The 15536-nt window shown below is 50.0% G+C and overlaps 1 protein-coding gene across 1 annotated transcript; it reads left to right on the forward strand.

Moving 5' to 3' along the window:
- Positions 1-2235: 2235 nt before the first annotated feature.
- Positions 2236-5889, forward strand: LOC307045345 (uncharacterized protein). Its single transcript, XM_079690965.1, has 2 exons — positions 2236-2374; positions 2556-5889. Exon 2 carries the CDS (start codon positions 3382-3384, stop codon positions 5833-5835), a length of 2454 nt encoding a protein of 817 aa, XP_079547091.1. The 5' UTR covers positions 2236-2374; positions 2556-3381; the 3' UTR covers positions 5836-5889.
- The last annotated feature ends 9647 nt before the right edge of the window (positions 5890-15536 follow it).

Here is a 15536-nt window from a genome sequence, read left to right on the forward strand (position 1 = left end):
GCGGTCGGTTCCTCCGAACTGCGGGTTCGACTCTGATGGCCGGGAGGGACGAGGGAAACGTCGGGGGGGTCTGCTGGAGGCTCCTGCTGGAGTCTTGCGTTCACTGGGACCTGGCTCGAAAAACTCGAAACCCTGACTCCAGTGCGGTGTTGCGGCCATGCGCCTCCGGGTACCAGACTCCCCTGCCTCCTCCGTGTTGCGTGGGCTGCGTGGGGGTAACCCTGCGTGTCCGTTACCCTGCGTGTCTCTTACCTCCCAGGCCGACCGATATGAAGCGTTTCCAAGACGAACCGTCTGACTCAGGGGTCCCACCACAGGTTCCGTAGCGGGGTGGAAGTTCCACCTCCCCTCTTTGCCGCGGAATGCAAAACAAACACCTGTTTCTCTCATCCTCCACTGTGGCATAGCGGCCTTAGTCGGCTGCGGCATTCAGCAATTGGCCTTGCTCCGGGCACAGGACCCTACTTCATCAAACTACCTATTTGATCCTGCGTAACAACCACATATATGCTTGTCTGCAAAGACATTGATCGAATGGCAAACGTGACCCGCCATCGGAGGGCCTCCGCCGGCCCGGCCTCGTGCCGGTGCTCTGGCGGTCGGTTCCTCCGAACTGCGGGTTCGACTCTGATGGCCGGGAGGAACGAGGGAAACGTCGGGGGGGTCTGCTGGAGGCTCCGGGCACAGGACCCTACTTCATCAAACTACCTATTTGATCCTGCGTAACAACCACATATATGCTTGTCTGCAAAGACATTGATCGAATGGCAAACGTGACCCGCCATCGGAGGGCCTCCGCCGGCCCGGCCTCGTGCCGGTGCTCTGGCGGTCGGTTCCTCCGAACTGCGGGTTCGACTCTGATGGCCGGGAGGGACGGGGGAAACGTCGGGGGGGTCTGCTGGAGGCTCCTGCTGGAGTCTTGCGTTCACTGGGACCTGGCTCGAAAAACTCGAAACCCTGACTCCAGTGCGGTGTTGCGGCCATGCGCCTCCGGGTACCAGACTCCCCTGCCTCCTCCGTGTTGCGTGGGCTGCGTGGGGGTAACCCTGCGTGTCCGTTACCCTGCGTGTCTCTTACCTCCCAGGCCGACCGATATGAAGCGTTTCCAAGACGAACCGTCTGACTCAGGGGTCCCACCACAGGTTCCGTAGCGGGGTGGAAGTTCCACCTCCCCTCTTTGCCGCGGAATGCAAAACAAACACCTGTTTCTCTCATCCTCCACTGTGGCATAGCGGCCTTAGTCGGCTGCGGCATTCAGCAATTGGCCTTGCTCCGGGCACAGGACCCTACTTCATCAAACTACCTATTTGATCCTGCGTAACAACCACATATATGCTTGTCTGCAAAGACATTGATCGAATGGCAAACGTGACCCGCCATCGGAAGGCCTCCGCCGGCCCGGCTTCGTGCCGGTGCTCTGGCGGTCGGTTCTTCCAAACTGCGGGTTTGACTCTGCTCCTGGGAGCACATATGCTTGTCTGCAAAGAGGGACATGCCTGGTCCCGCCCAGGTGTTCTTCTACGGCTAGTGTCCAGCCAGCTGCGGTATCATCAACTTTGACCCGCCATCGGAGGGCCTCCTCCCCGGGTCCAGCTTCCGGTGCTAGGCGGTCGGTTCCTCCAAACTGTGTGATTGACTCTGCTCCTGGGAGCACATATGCTTGTCTGCAAAGAGGGACATGCCTGGTCCCGCCCAGGTGTTCTTCTACGGCTAGTGTCCAGCCAGCTGCGGTATCATCAACTTTGACCCGCCATCGGAGGGCCTCCTCCCCGGGTCCAGCTTCCGGTGCTAGGCGGTCGGTTCCTCCAAACTGTGTGATTGACTCTGCTCCTGGGAGCACATATGCTTGTCTGCAAAGAGGGACATGCCTGGTCCCGCCCAGGTGTTCTTCTACGGCTAGTGTCCAGCCAGCTGCGGTATCATCAACTTTGACCCGCCATCGGAGGGCCTCCTCCCCGGGTCCAGCTTCCGGTGCTAGGCGGTCGGTTCCTCCAAACTGTGTGATTGACTCTGCTCCTGGGAGCACATATGCTTGTCTGCAAAGAGGGACATGCCTGGTCCCGCCCAGGTGTTCTTCTACGGCTAGTGTCCAGCCAGCTGCGGTATCATCAACTTTGACCCGCCATCGGAGGGCCTCCTCCCCGGGTCCAGCTTCCGGTGCTAGGCGGTCGGTTCCTCCAAACTGTGTGATTGACTCTGCTCCTGGGAGCACATATGCTTGTCTGCAAAGAGGGACATGCCTGGTCCCGCCCAGGTGTTCTTCTACGGCTAGTGTCCAGCCAGCTGCGGTATCATCAACTTTGACCCGCCATCGGAGGGCCTCCTCCCCGGGTCCAGCTTCCGGTGCTTGGCGGTCGGTTCATCCAAACTACGGGTAATCCTGGAGCGGACATAAACAAAGAATGATATTTTACAGGACATGATGGATATGTGTTTTTTCCAGGCTTTTTGGAAATAAACCAAATGTGATTTTGCAGTGCATGATATAGCTCATTTTACCCATGTGATGTTGTGCAGTACATTACTGAGCTCATTTAACGATATTGGTCTACCAGGTGAAGTGGGATGCTGCCATTTCCCAACTGGTCTCCGGAGGAATATAAGGAGAGTTGACAGGGGACTCTGCCCAGTGCTCATGAACCAAATGAGGGGTGTGTTAGAGGGGAAAGGCTCTGGCTGTTTCTGCAGCCTCTGCATCTACCTTCTCTCCCCACCCCGATACCAGCGCGTGCCTGCTGTAAAAGGCAGGTGCACGGGCTCTCACTTCCACTAACTCTGAGCCTGGCTCCCGAGCAGCACGTTCTCCCCGGCAGTCCGCCAGCAGATGAAAAACACCCACCTCTCCGCCTCTTCCGAGGGACGAGGGAACCGCGCGGGGGGGTCTGCTGGAGGTTCCTGCCGGGTGCTCCGTACTGCGTTTCACCGGGACCTGGCTCGAAAAACTCGGAACTCTGACTCCAGTGCGGTGTGGCGGTCTCGCCCTGGCCGTCCACCGTGCGCCTCCGGGTACCTGACTCCCCTGCCTCCTCCGGGGGCAGGTGCGAGGGGTTCAATGCCTCCTCCCCCCGCTGCGGCGAAAGCCGGAGCGGGACGGAGCGCCCGGAGGTACTGTTACCCCCACGTTTTGTACCCAAAACTGTCTTGTGAGTTCGTGGCAGAACCATGAAACAAAAAACAATCAATGTATCGGACCCATCGCCAGTCGCGTTGGTGCGGAGGTGGGACCATTTTAACCAGGTGGTAACCCAAGTCCTCCCCTTGGTCCGTGTTCCCTGCATTGAAGCATCGGACCCATGGTTGCAATCAGCAGTTGGCTAACGCATATAAACGGAGAAACAGAAAACCATTTAAATATAATTCATTGTGTGTGTTTTTGGAAGGATGTTGACCGAATGCCCGGTGTGCAGCCTCCGCTATCTGGCTTTGAATAAGCACCTTAAGCACAAACATGCAGTGCGGAACCTGGATGAAAGAGGCATCATTCTTAAAATGGCCAGTGGTAGAATAAATGTTCGGACCAAACCCTGTCCCATCACAGGGTGTTCGTATGCTGGGAGGAAACTACACCGTCATGTAACTCGTGACCACCCTGAGTTCTCCCGAGATGAGGCACATCAGGTCATGGCAAGGCTGAAGCATAGTGTGGCCCTGCAGTTGCTCCATGACCTCCGAGAGACTAATCCCATCATTGGAATGGCTACATCATTGGATATAGACAATGAGGAGGAATACCCGGTGCACCCTCCACCCTTCTCCCCACATACCGAGTGTGACGAAGAGGACTGCATGCAGGTGAGGCTGGACAATGTGGCATTGAGGGCTCAGAAGGATGCCCTCATTGATGAGGTGAAGACCCTGCGCTCCAGGCTAAAACAGGGTCTAAAACCCAGGAAGCAGAATGCCACTGCTGCTCTGCTTGAGGAAGACGAAGAATGTATACGATTTAAGGGCGTAGCAATCCCAAGTACCCCCGACATGAACTCAGTAGCCTCCGGCAGCAATACCCCTCTCAAGACCCCGGTGAAGACTGTCATGCGGTCCATAGAAGCCTCTGCGAGTGAGACCCCCCTCAAGTCTGTGATGCGGTCCCCAGAAGCCTCCGGAAGCAAGACCCCGGTGAAGACTGTCATGCGGTCCGACAAAGCCTCCGGTAGTGAGACCCCGGTGAACACTGTCATGCGGTCCAACAAAGCCTCCGGTAGAGAGACCCCTCTCAAGTCTGTGATGCGGTCCCCAGAAGCCTCCGGAAGCAAGACCCCAGTGAAGACTGTCATGTGGTCCCCAGAAGCCTCCGGTAGTGAGACCCCAGTGAAGACTGTCATGCGGTCCATAGAAGCCTCTGCGAGTGAGATCCCTCTCAAGTCTGTGATGCGGTCCCCAGAAGCCTCCGGAAGCAAGACCCCGATGCAGACTGTCATGCGGTCCGTAGAAGCCTCCTGTAGTGAGACCCCTGTATGCCAGAAGACCCGTGCGTCTGTCTCCAATAAGCTGAAAGCTAATCTGGCTAAGGACTGGCCCTCTTCCCAAAATCAATGGTGCACTGGGAAGGGACTGCGGAATACCATGCGTGAAATCACGTTGCCTAAAAGCATGGAGACGTACATTCAGACATACAGAGGTCATTGTGAGGGTCTTGCACCGACAGTAAAACGGAAAGAGAATTGTATGTCCAATGTCAGCCGGATAAAGAACTTCATAGTATTCATGGCCCATGGTTTTGACCGGCTGTCAGACTGGCTGTTTCTAAAAGACACAAAGAGGGTCCGTGGCTGGAGCAAGTATATTTCAGAGTCGGGCCGGACAGTCACAACATCGCTGTTGTTCCTGAAGACTGTGAACCATTTCCTGAGGTACTTGTCTGCATCAAAGCTCCGGGGGTGCAGGCTCACCCAGTCTGATATGACCCACATCATCAGAGAGGTGAAAGCCAACATTAACGATTTGAAAAAGTCTGTCACTCTCCACCAGTTTAAGGTGAAGAGGGACAAGCTGGATCGTCTGCCGAGCCAGGCGGAGCTTCTCGCCGCCATGGCGGCCGCTGAGAAGCGCATCCCTGATCTCCTTGACCTGATGGCTAGCAATCCGACCACAATCACCCAGTACCTGCTATATGGCTATCTAACCCTCCATTGGAGCCTCCTGTATGGCCACCGTCCGGGTGTGTATGCAAACATGACCAACACGGAGGTCTTTGAGGCGGACAGAAGGGGCACTGCTGAGGGCTACATCATCCACGTGCAGGATCACAAGACTGCCAAGACATTTGGTGAAGCACAGCTGGTGCTTACAATAAAGGAGTTTAGCTGGGTCATGCGGTGGATGGGGATAAAAGAGGGCTTGTCGGGTCCTCAGAATGAATTCTTCCTTTTCACATCGGGGAAGCAGGCTTCCAAGAACCTGAACGCTCACTTGAAGAGGGCTTGGGCTGATGCTGGGCTAGAAACAGCCGTCACCTTCACCATCTTGCGCACTGCCCTGGCTGACAATATCAAGCATCACCAAGATCCAGAAAGCAGGTCGATTCTGGCTAGGTTTATGTGCCACGACGTAAGCACTGCAGACCGGTTCTACGCGAATACGCCTGGAATAAAGGAGGCATTGAAGATCCGCTCCATGTTCAGGGCGGCGGCAGCAGCTGCAGCAGCATCATCATCAGAAGGAGGTCTACCACCGTCAGCTACCTCCGAAGAGGATTCAGGGGCGGAGAGCAGCGATACCTCTTCTTCAGGACCGATTGGTACTCCTGATGAGGGGAAAGGGGCCGTGGACTCAACCTTTTTTCCCCGGTGCACTGTACAAGTTAGACGGCTAATATGGCCCCAAGGCCCCTGTTAATCATGTTGTTATTATGTTTATTTTGTATACTGTTTTTGTAAAATTGGTGTGATAATTAAATAAAAAATAAAAAAAAAACATTAGTATAACCTTGAAGGTTCCCAGGGGCAAATACAGTGCCTGTCATTTTGCAGGATATAATTTAACATGTAACCTCTCCTGGAAATGGACATACTCTGTGCATTTCCAGGAGAGGTTCCATGTTAAATTATATCCTGCAATATCCTCCAAAGAAGGGGTGGTAGTGTCATGAATAAGGCCGAATATGTATGCCGATGTGCGGACGGTAAAGCACCGCAAAATCCACCCCTTTAGGGTAACCAGGGGCATGAAGTTCTGTAGGGTGTGAACATCTGGGTTTAGTCCGAGTGAGGAGTGCTCGAGCGTGGGAGGATGTGTAAGGCAGAGGAGGGTAACAAAAGGTGTGTGCAGGAGCAGGGAGAAAAGAGAAAATAAAAAGACTCAAAGTGTTCCACCTTCCAGCAGCAGCAGCAGCGGGCCCGCTCTGTCCGTGGTGCTGAACACCTGCCTGTCTATGTGGAGTACAAAAACAAACAAAGACAAACACCTTTAAGGTCACCAGGGGCGTGAGGTTCTGGTTCTGGCGGTGTGCATGGAGGGGTTTAGTCCGAGTGAGGAGTGCTCGAGCGTGGGAGGATGTGTAAGGCAGAGGAGGGGAACAAAAAAAAACGAATACAAATAAGTTAAAGTGTGAACCTCCAGCAGGGCAGGTGCTGCTGCTGCTGCTGCTGCTGCTGCTGCTGCTGCTGCTGTGAAGGAGGACGAATATTGATGCTTGTGTTCGGACGGTAAAGCACCGCAAAATCCACCCCCCCTTAAAGGTGACCAGGGGCATGAGATTCTGCAGGGTGTGAACATCTGGGTTTAGTCCGTGGGGGAGTGCTTAAGTCCGGGGGCCCGGGGTCTCACGGTGCACGAGGTTATGGAAGTGCCACTGTTGCCGGAGGTCCTTAGTCCGTCCTTTGGGGCTCTGTCAGGGGCTACAGAGAGGTGGTTTTCCCGGTCCCTCTCCTGGAGGTATGAAATAACCTGAGCTCCATGTGAGGGAGCCGTGCTGGAGCTGCTTAGTCCGTCCTTTGGTGGTCTTTGAGGGGCTAATGAGAGGTGTTTTCCCCGGTCTATTTGATGGAAGTCTGACACGAGCAGAGTGTGCATGCTTTGAAACTAATCCACCCACACTTAGCATGCTATTTTAGGGTATAAATCGTACCTTGTCACCATGTACTGTGCTCCCTGGGACGACGCGCCCTCCTGTGGGGACACATGAGAACTGCACTCAAATCACTTTGTGCTTTTTAAACAGTTTAACATATTTTTTTCCACATTTAAAAAACGCTTTCTGCCCTGGAAATCATTTCTAATCATTATTACCGTTATGGAGGGGCTGCAGGAACACTTTCCCCGCCTTGCAAACATTTATTCCTGGTTCAAATAATCAATTTGTTCCGCCTGCTTTGCGTCAGCACCTCTGCGGCTGTCGGATTAACACAGATGAATGCACTTTTAACACTCACGCAGCCAGAATTCCTGCTCTTTTCCTGGGTTACAAAGTGAGGTGACGCAGCCTGTCCTCTGAGTCTCCCCGCCTCTCATAGACTTATTTCTGGGTAAAAAAAGCCATGTGCTCCGCCCCCTGGATCTCTGCATGTGTGTGTGTGCCTGTGAGTCTGTGGCTACTGTCCACATGCCCGCATTAGGAGGCACTATTTTCGGATACATTTTCTCATTTTCACCACTTTTCATGTTTTTATTATGTATATTGTTATATTATTATTATTATTATTATTATTGTATATATGTATACTGTGTATACTGTTTTTGTAAAAATCATGTGATTATTAAATAAATAATAAAACATGAATATAACCTTGAAGTTTCCCAGGGGCAAATACAGTGCCAGGTGTCAGACTATTTAAACAATGTTTACCCAGGATTCCGACACCTTCCCTGGCTTGTAAAATGCGGTGATGCGCCCTGGAGGTATCAGAGTATTTTAAACAACTTTTCCCCGCCTTTCAAACACTTTTTCCTGGCTTATAGCCTGTCATTTTGCAGGATATAATTTAACATGGAACCTCTCCTGGAAATGGACATACTCTGCGCATTTCCAGGAGAGGTTCCATGTTAAATTATATCCTGCAAAATGACAGGCAACAACTCTCTTCCAGACGTTTAAAAACACTTTTCCGACTATTTTAAACAACTTTTCCCCGCCTTTCAAACACTTGTTCCTGGCTTATAGCCTGTCATTTTGCAGGATATAATTTAACATGGAACCTCTCCTGGAAATGGACATACTCTGCGCATTTCCAGGAGAGGTTCCATGTTAAATGATATCCTGCAAAATGACAGGCAACAACTCTCTTCCAGACGTTTAAAAACACTTTTCCGACTATTTTAAACAACTTTTCCCCGCCTTTCAAACACTTTTTCCTGGCTTATAGCCTGTCATTTTGCAGGATATAATTTAACATGGAACCTCTCCTGGAAATGGACATACTCTGCGCATTTCCAGGAGAGGTTCCATGTTAAATTATATCCTGCAAAATGACAGGCAACAACTCTCTTCCAGACGTTTAAAAACACTTTTCCGACTATTTTAAACAACTTTTCCCCGCCTTTCAAACACTTTTTCCTGGCTTATAGCCTGTCATTTTGCAGGATATAATTTAACATGGAACCTCTCCTGGAAATGGACATATTCTGTGCATTTCCAGGAGAGGTTACATGTTAAATGATATCCTGCAAAATGACAGGCTACAACTCTCTTCCAGACGTTTAAAAACACTTTCCCCGACCATTTAAACATTATTTATGGCTTGTAAAGTGCGGTGATGAGCCCTGACAGTATCAGACTATTTAAAGGGTTACCAGGAGCATGAGAATATCCTCCACAGAAGGGGTGGTGGTGCCGTGAATAAGGCCGAATATGGATACCGATGTGCCGACGGTAAAGCACCGCAAAATCCACCCCCTTTAGGTTAACCAGGGGCATGGAGTTCTGTAGGGTGTGAACATCTGGGTTTAGTCCGTGGGGGAGTGCTTAAGTCCGGGAGTCCGGGGACTCACGGTGTGCAAGGTTATGGAGGTGCCCATGTCAGGGACACATGCTGGAGGTCTGTGGTCCGTCCTTTGGGGGTCTTGGAGGGGCCACAGAGAGGAGATTTCCCCGGTCTCTGTCCTGGATGAGTGAAATAAACAGAGTCTCCATGTCAGGGACACATGCTGGAGGTCTCTCTCCCGAGAGTGGACGTCCATTGCCTGTAAATTGGTCTAACATTAGGTCTGTCACTTTGGCTAACCGCACCACTGTCTGTCGTCTCCCGCAAGTGGACATCCATTGTCACTTTGGCTAACCGCACCACTGTCTGTCGTCTCCCGCAAGTGGACATCCATTGCGCCTAAATAGGGGCAGGCCAGTGACGAAGTCCATGGAGATCTCTGACCAGGGCCTGTTGGGAATAGGGAGTGGTTGTAATAACCCTATTCGCGACCTGGAAGAGGTCTTGTTTCGAGCGCAGATAGGGCACGCCTCCACATACTCCTTCACCTCCTTCTCCATGGATGTCCACCAGAAACGTTGTTTAACAATGAACATAGTTCTCTTGACTCCGGGGTGACAGGTGAGCAGCGAAGTGTGAGCCCAGTGGATCACCTGTGGTCGCTCGGCCTCCTGAACAAAAATCCGGTTAGGCGGGCAACCCCTTGGTGCAGGAGCTCCAGCATTGGCACGTATTACCTCCTTCTCTACTGGCCAAGTCAGCGCTCCTACCACCCGGTTCAATGGGATGATGGGTTCCGGCTCCTTGGCTGCAGGCACAGGGTCAAACAGACGGGACAGAGCGTCAGGCTTGACATTCTGAGACCCCGGCCTGTAGGAAAGAACAAAGTCAAAACGGTTGAAAAACAAGGTCCACCTAGCCTGGCGGGAGTTCAGTCTTTTGGCCTTTCTGATGTACTCCAGGTTCTTGTGATCGGTCCAGACCACAAAAGGATGCTCGGCTCCCTCCAACCAATGCCTCCACTCTTCCAACGCTAACTTCACGGCCAGCAACTCACGGTTTCCCACGTCATAATTTCTCTCTGCCGGGGAGAGCTTCCTGGACAGGAAGGCGCAGGGGTGAAGTTTGTTGTCCTTCTGTTGTTGCTGGGAGAGGACCGCTCCCACCCCCTCGTTGGAGGCATCCACTTCCACCACGAACTGGCGAGTGGGATCCGGCATGGTAAGTATGGGGGCAGTGGTGAACATCTTTTTCAGCCGAGAAAAAGCCTCCTCAGCCTGAGGAGACCACACAAAAGGCACCTGAGGGGACGTGAGGACATGAAGAGGGGCTGCAATAGCGCTGAAGCTCCGCACAAAACGTCTGTAAAAATTAGCAAAGCCTAAAAACCGCTGCACTTTTTTGCGAGAGTCAGGGGTAGGCCAACAGGCTACTGCGCTAACCTTCTCTGGGTCCATCATAACCTGACCTGGGGAAATGATGAAGCCCAAAAAAGTGACTGTTTCCACATGAAATTCACACTTTTCAGCTTTGACAAACAACTTATTTTGGAGCAGTTTCTGTAGAACCAGGCGGACATGTTGTTTGTGGGTGTGAAGGTCAGGGGAGTAGATCAGAATGTCGTCCAGATAAACAAAAACGAAACGGTTCAGAAACTCCCTCAACACGTCGTTGATCATAGCCTGGAAGACTGCAGGAGCGTTTGACAATCCAAACGGCATGACCAGGTATTCATAATGTCCTGAAGGGGTGTTAAAACCCGTCTTCCATTCATCGCCCTCCCTGATCCTGACCAAATGATAGGCGTTCCGCAGGTCTAATTTGGTGAAAACCTTGGCTTCCTGAAGCTGCTCGAAAGCGGACGAGATGAGAGGGAGGGGGTACCGGTTTTTAACCGTAATGTCATTGAGAGGTGAGTAGTCGATACAGGGCCTAAGAGACCCATCCTTTTTGCCCACGAAAAAAAAACCTGCCCCTGCTGGGGATGAGGAATGACGAATAAGCCCTGTCTTGAGGGAGGCATCAATATAGTCCTTCATGGCCTCTTTCTCAGGTCCTGAAATTGCATAAAGTCGACCCTTAGGAATGGGAGACCCGGCAATCAAGTCAATAGCACAGTCATAGGAGCGGTGAGGAGGAAGAGCCAGAGCTTTGGACTTACTAAAAACTTCACTAAGGTCGTGGTAGCAGGAAGGAACTGAAAGTACATCCGGAAGATATATTTTTGGGACTGTATCCTGCCTAACACTCCCAGTGTTACATCCCCTGTCAATCTCTGCTACCTGCTTAAAACAGAGATCAATGCAATTCTTTCCCCACCCCTCCACCCTCCCAGATTGCCAATCTATGTGAGGGTTATGAAGTTTCAACCAGGGAAAACCCAAAATGAGTGGATGTTGGGCTGAGTTAAATAAGTGAAAAGACATTGTCTCATGGTGGTTATCATTACATCTTACTTCTAAAGGCTCCGTTTGGTGAGTCACTTTAAACAACAGCCGCCCATCGAGAGCACTCGCTTCAAGAGGCTGGGGTAGAGGTTTAGTTTTTATGTCCCATTTCTTAACTAAACCCCAATCCATAAGACTTTCGTCCGCCCCTGAGTCAATGAGAACACCATGAGTAACTACATTGTCTCTGATTTTTACCTGGATCCGGGTCAGGGTGCGAGGAGGAAAGTCAGAGGAAGAGATCCGGCTCACCAACGTACTCCTCTTCATTGGTGAGCCTCCTCTTTTACCGGACAAGCCGCTTGTGGGTGTCCGCGCTGCCCGCAGTAGAAACACAGACCTTCCTTGAATCGACGCTGACGTTCTGCCAGCGACAGCTTGGCGCGGCCCAACTGAATTGGCTCCTCCACGGAGCCAGGGGGCGCTGTTGTCCGGAACGCAGGTGGTGAGGGGTGACGGGGCCTCCAAGAAGAAGTAATATCCAGCGGCGAGCGTCTCCTCTGGAGAGGTGGATCAACCGCATCCTTGGATTTATTCCTTCTCCTCTCCGTCAAACGATTGTCTATACGTAAGGCCATGGATATGACAGAGTCCAAATCAGCGGGCAGATCGAGAGGCGCCAGCTGGTCTTGTAAAGAATCCGAGAGACCGCTGACGAAAGCGTCAAACAATGCAGCGGAGTTCCAGCCGCTGTCGGCTGCCTTAGTCCGGAACTCGATGGCGTAGTCAGCCACACTCCGCTGATGTTGTCGCAGCTTGATCAGAGCCCGAGCTGCTTCCCTGCCCGGCGTGGTTTGATCGAAGGTCTTCCTCATAGTGTCTATGAAGTTTTCCAGAGACCCGCAGATAGGCGAGCCTCGGGACCATTCTGCCGTGGCCCACGCTGCTGCTCGGCCGGAGAGATGAGAGATCATAAAAGCCACTTTGGAAATGTCCGTGGGAAAAGCAGCCGGTTGGTGGTGATAGTGTAACTCACACTGCACGATGAACGGCCGGCAGCCTTCTGAGTCCCCGGAGTACCTTTCGGGTGGAGCCAGACGCATGGAAGCACTGTGCGGCTCAGTAACCCGGTTGGGATCGAATCCGGTCACCGCTGGAACCGGAGGAGTCGTAGGAGGAGAAACAGCCTGCAGGTGAGTGAGCACACGCTGAACCTCTGCTGCCAGTAGATTAACTTGGGTCGTCAACGATGTTTGTAGTTCCCCCTGGCTGCTGGTTAGATCCTGCACTCCCTGCTGCATGGTGGCCATACGCTCCTCTTGTTGCCCAAGACGTTGGCCCTGAGAACGGATAGCGTTCTTAATCTGATCTGAGTCGGCTGAGTTCATTTTGATGGTCAGTTCGTACTGTCAAGGGGAGAACACTGAGGCATGAACTCAATTGCACGACTCAAAACTCAGACTCAGATAGCGTTTCAAAATAAAGACTTTACTGGAATTTGCACAGTAATTAAACAAGGAAAACAAAACCACTCTTTCGAGGAAAACTATAATGCGATCTATAGCATAGGTCCGTGAAAGGTCCGTGAAAAGATCCGTGAGGTAAGCCGATACGTGGTCTTCGAGAGACAACGAACTGACAATTAACAGGAGGGAGCTAACACAATATATACACAGGTAAAGGGGACACAGTTGGAAACAATCAGGGCGGGGAAAATAATCAAGGACGCAGGAGACAGAAAAGGGGCGGGGAGCGTGGAGGCCTGAAATGAGAGGAAGAAATAATTAAGGGTATAGAAATAAAGCACAAGACAAAGGGACATGACAACTCTAACATAAAGAATAAACTTTCACAATAAGTTTCTTGGACATGACATTATCAGTATGTTGTTAGTATTAGTATGTTTTACTCCACCACATTTAGTTAACCTTCATAGTTTCTAGTTACTTTTTATATATGAAAACACATGATTTATGATTCTAAATGTTCAGTTCAGGAGTATTTTCAAACCATAGTATTTGTACTTATATTTCAGTTAAATTGAGTAGCCTACTTATTCCAACACTGCATGCATATAGTTAGCTGTCAAACGGCAGGTAAACAGGATTCTTTATAAGCTAACCCATTTCAAAAACTTGGATAGAATTTAGCCAAAACATTACCTGGTATAGAATCGGATGTTGTCGTCGGAGCCAGCAAACCGATGTGAGCAAAACTCTCGCTGGACTCTTAACTCCTGCAGTTGCTTCTGCAGATCCTCCACTGTTTTGGAGTTGTCTTCTGTAGCTTGAGAGGACATGTCCAGTGAAGCTGGTTCAGGGGTTGAGCAGTAATCATGGTCACGGACATCGATGTGCTCTTCCTGCTCCTCCCGAGAGACTGGTTCAGTGGGCCGCTTCCTTCTCTCCCAAACACTAGCCCGCGGTGTTTGAGCAGTAAAGTGATTCCACTCAAACAGAGTTGGTACAGCACCTTTCAACCTTGTCTTTGAAAATGCTCCGTTTTGAAAATCTTCCGTCAAATCATATTTAAACCATAGATTTAATAAACAGTAAAACATTTGTGGACGATCACCCGCTCAGCTACGCAAACCGGAAGCTGCCGAGCCGTATTACGGCTAAGGCGGAAGTACGTCTCAGACCCTAGTGCATGTAGCCTATTAGTATTGTAGCGTCTCGCTGCGGGAAACACACCTTGTCAGCGCTGTCATCTGCCCCCAGTTATGTGACTTTGTTTACAATCTGACAGCTAAAAGCAAAGGGATGCCTTCCGAATCCGGCCTCATATGGTGATCACACCAAATGCCTGCCTGGCTTTGGTGGGCAATCCCCGGGTCAATCTGTCCCCGGAAATGTCCCCGTTTTTAAATATGCTTATATTGATTTTGAGTTTTCTCATGGCAGTTAGAGTATAGGGGACAAACCAGGGGACTTTACTTCCTCTTGACACCGTTGGTTATTTAATATACTTGTTATCGTGCTTCTGTCTTTCTGTGTCTTTTCATCTGTAAACTCCCTCACCGCTCGCACACTTCACTGTCCCGCTTCATTGTAGGATTTCTGCCATCCCAGCTAGCAGGGAGCGTTCTCACAACTTTGGCTAACGTTACCTACAGGTTTTAAAGAAACGTTTTAATCTGATGTTCAATTAACCTTTTTAGGATGTTTATTTTTTCAAATAATGTTCCTATAAGGTTTAAGGTTAACTAAGACATAACGTTTTAACTGCAACATTCAGAGGATGTTTTGAGGATTTTATTAAGTCCTGAGATGACAGAAAGTGTTGTTATAAAACGTTCCTTTAATGTGATATGTTAACAAAGGTGGAACATTTTGCCTGCAGCATTCTAAGGATGTGTTTTGGATGTTGTTGGGTAACACATTAAAGATGTTCTTTATAAAACGTTCAATCAATGTTACATGATAAATGAAGAACATTTTCAAAGCGACATTCTGAAAATGTTTTCAGGATGTTATTGAGGGCTGAGATGACAGAAAGTGTTTTATAAAATGTTCCTTTAATGTTACATGATAACAAATGAAGAACATTCTCCAAGTAACATTCTAAAAATGTTTTCAGGATGTTATTGAGGCCTGAGATGACAGAAAGTGTTTTATAAAATGTTCTTTTAATGTGATTGTTTGTTTGTAGCCTTTATTTAACCAGCTGAAAATCCTATTGAGATCAACGATCTGTTTTTCAAGGGAGACCTGCAGCACATTGGTTACACATAAAAACAACAGAAAACCAAAAGGACATCAATACAACATAATTACAGGGGTATACATTAGCAAACTATTCACAATGACAAATATCTAATAACATTTCATCTATCCGAGCTTTAAATTGATGCAAGGGAACCAAAATGCTCAATTAAAAAAAATGTTGCATAGTGTTCCAAGCTAGAGGAGTAGCACACATAAAAGCTTTAGTACCTAAAACATTCCTAGCACTTGGCACATGTAATAAAAACACATCCTGGGATCTCAGGCAATAGCTACTTGCCACTCTCTGTGAGATCAGAGAGCAGATAAAAGTTGGTAGTTTACCCAACATGGCTTTATAGATAAACATGTACCAATGACTGAGCCTCCATACAGTTAGTGAAGGCAAACCTGCCTTGGCATACAGAGTACAGTGATGAGTAAGTGCTTTACAGTTAGTAACAAATCTCAGTGCGCTGTGATAGGCGGCATCTAACTTTTCCAGGCAATGGGCAGGTGTATTCATATACATCAAATCACCATAGGTCACAGTGACTAGCCTTTTCCTGGCCTCAAGTGAGAAACAG

Source organism: Notothenia rossii, assembly GCF_949606895.1.
Source record: "Notothenia rossii genome assembly, chromosome: 6".
Lineage (NCBI taxonomy): Eukaryota > Metazoa > Chordata > Actinopteri > Perciformes > Nototheniidae > Notothenia > Notothenia rossii.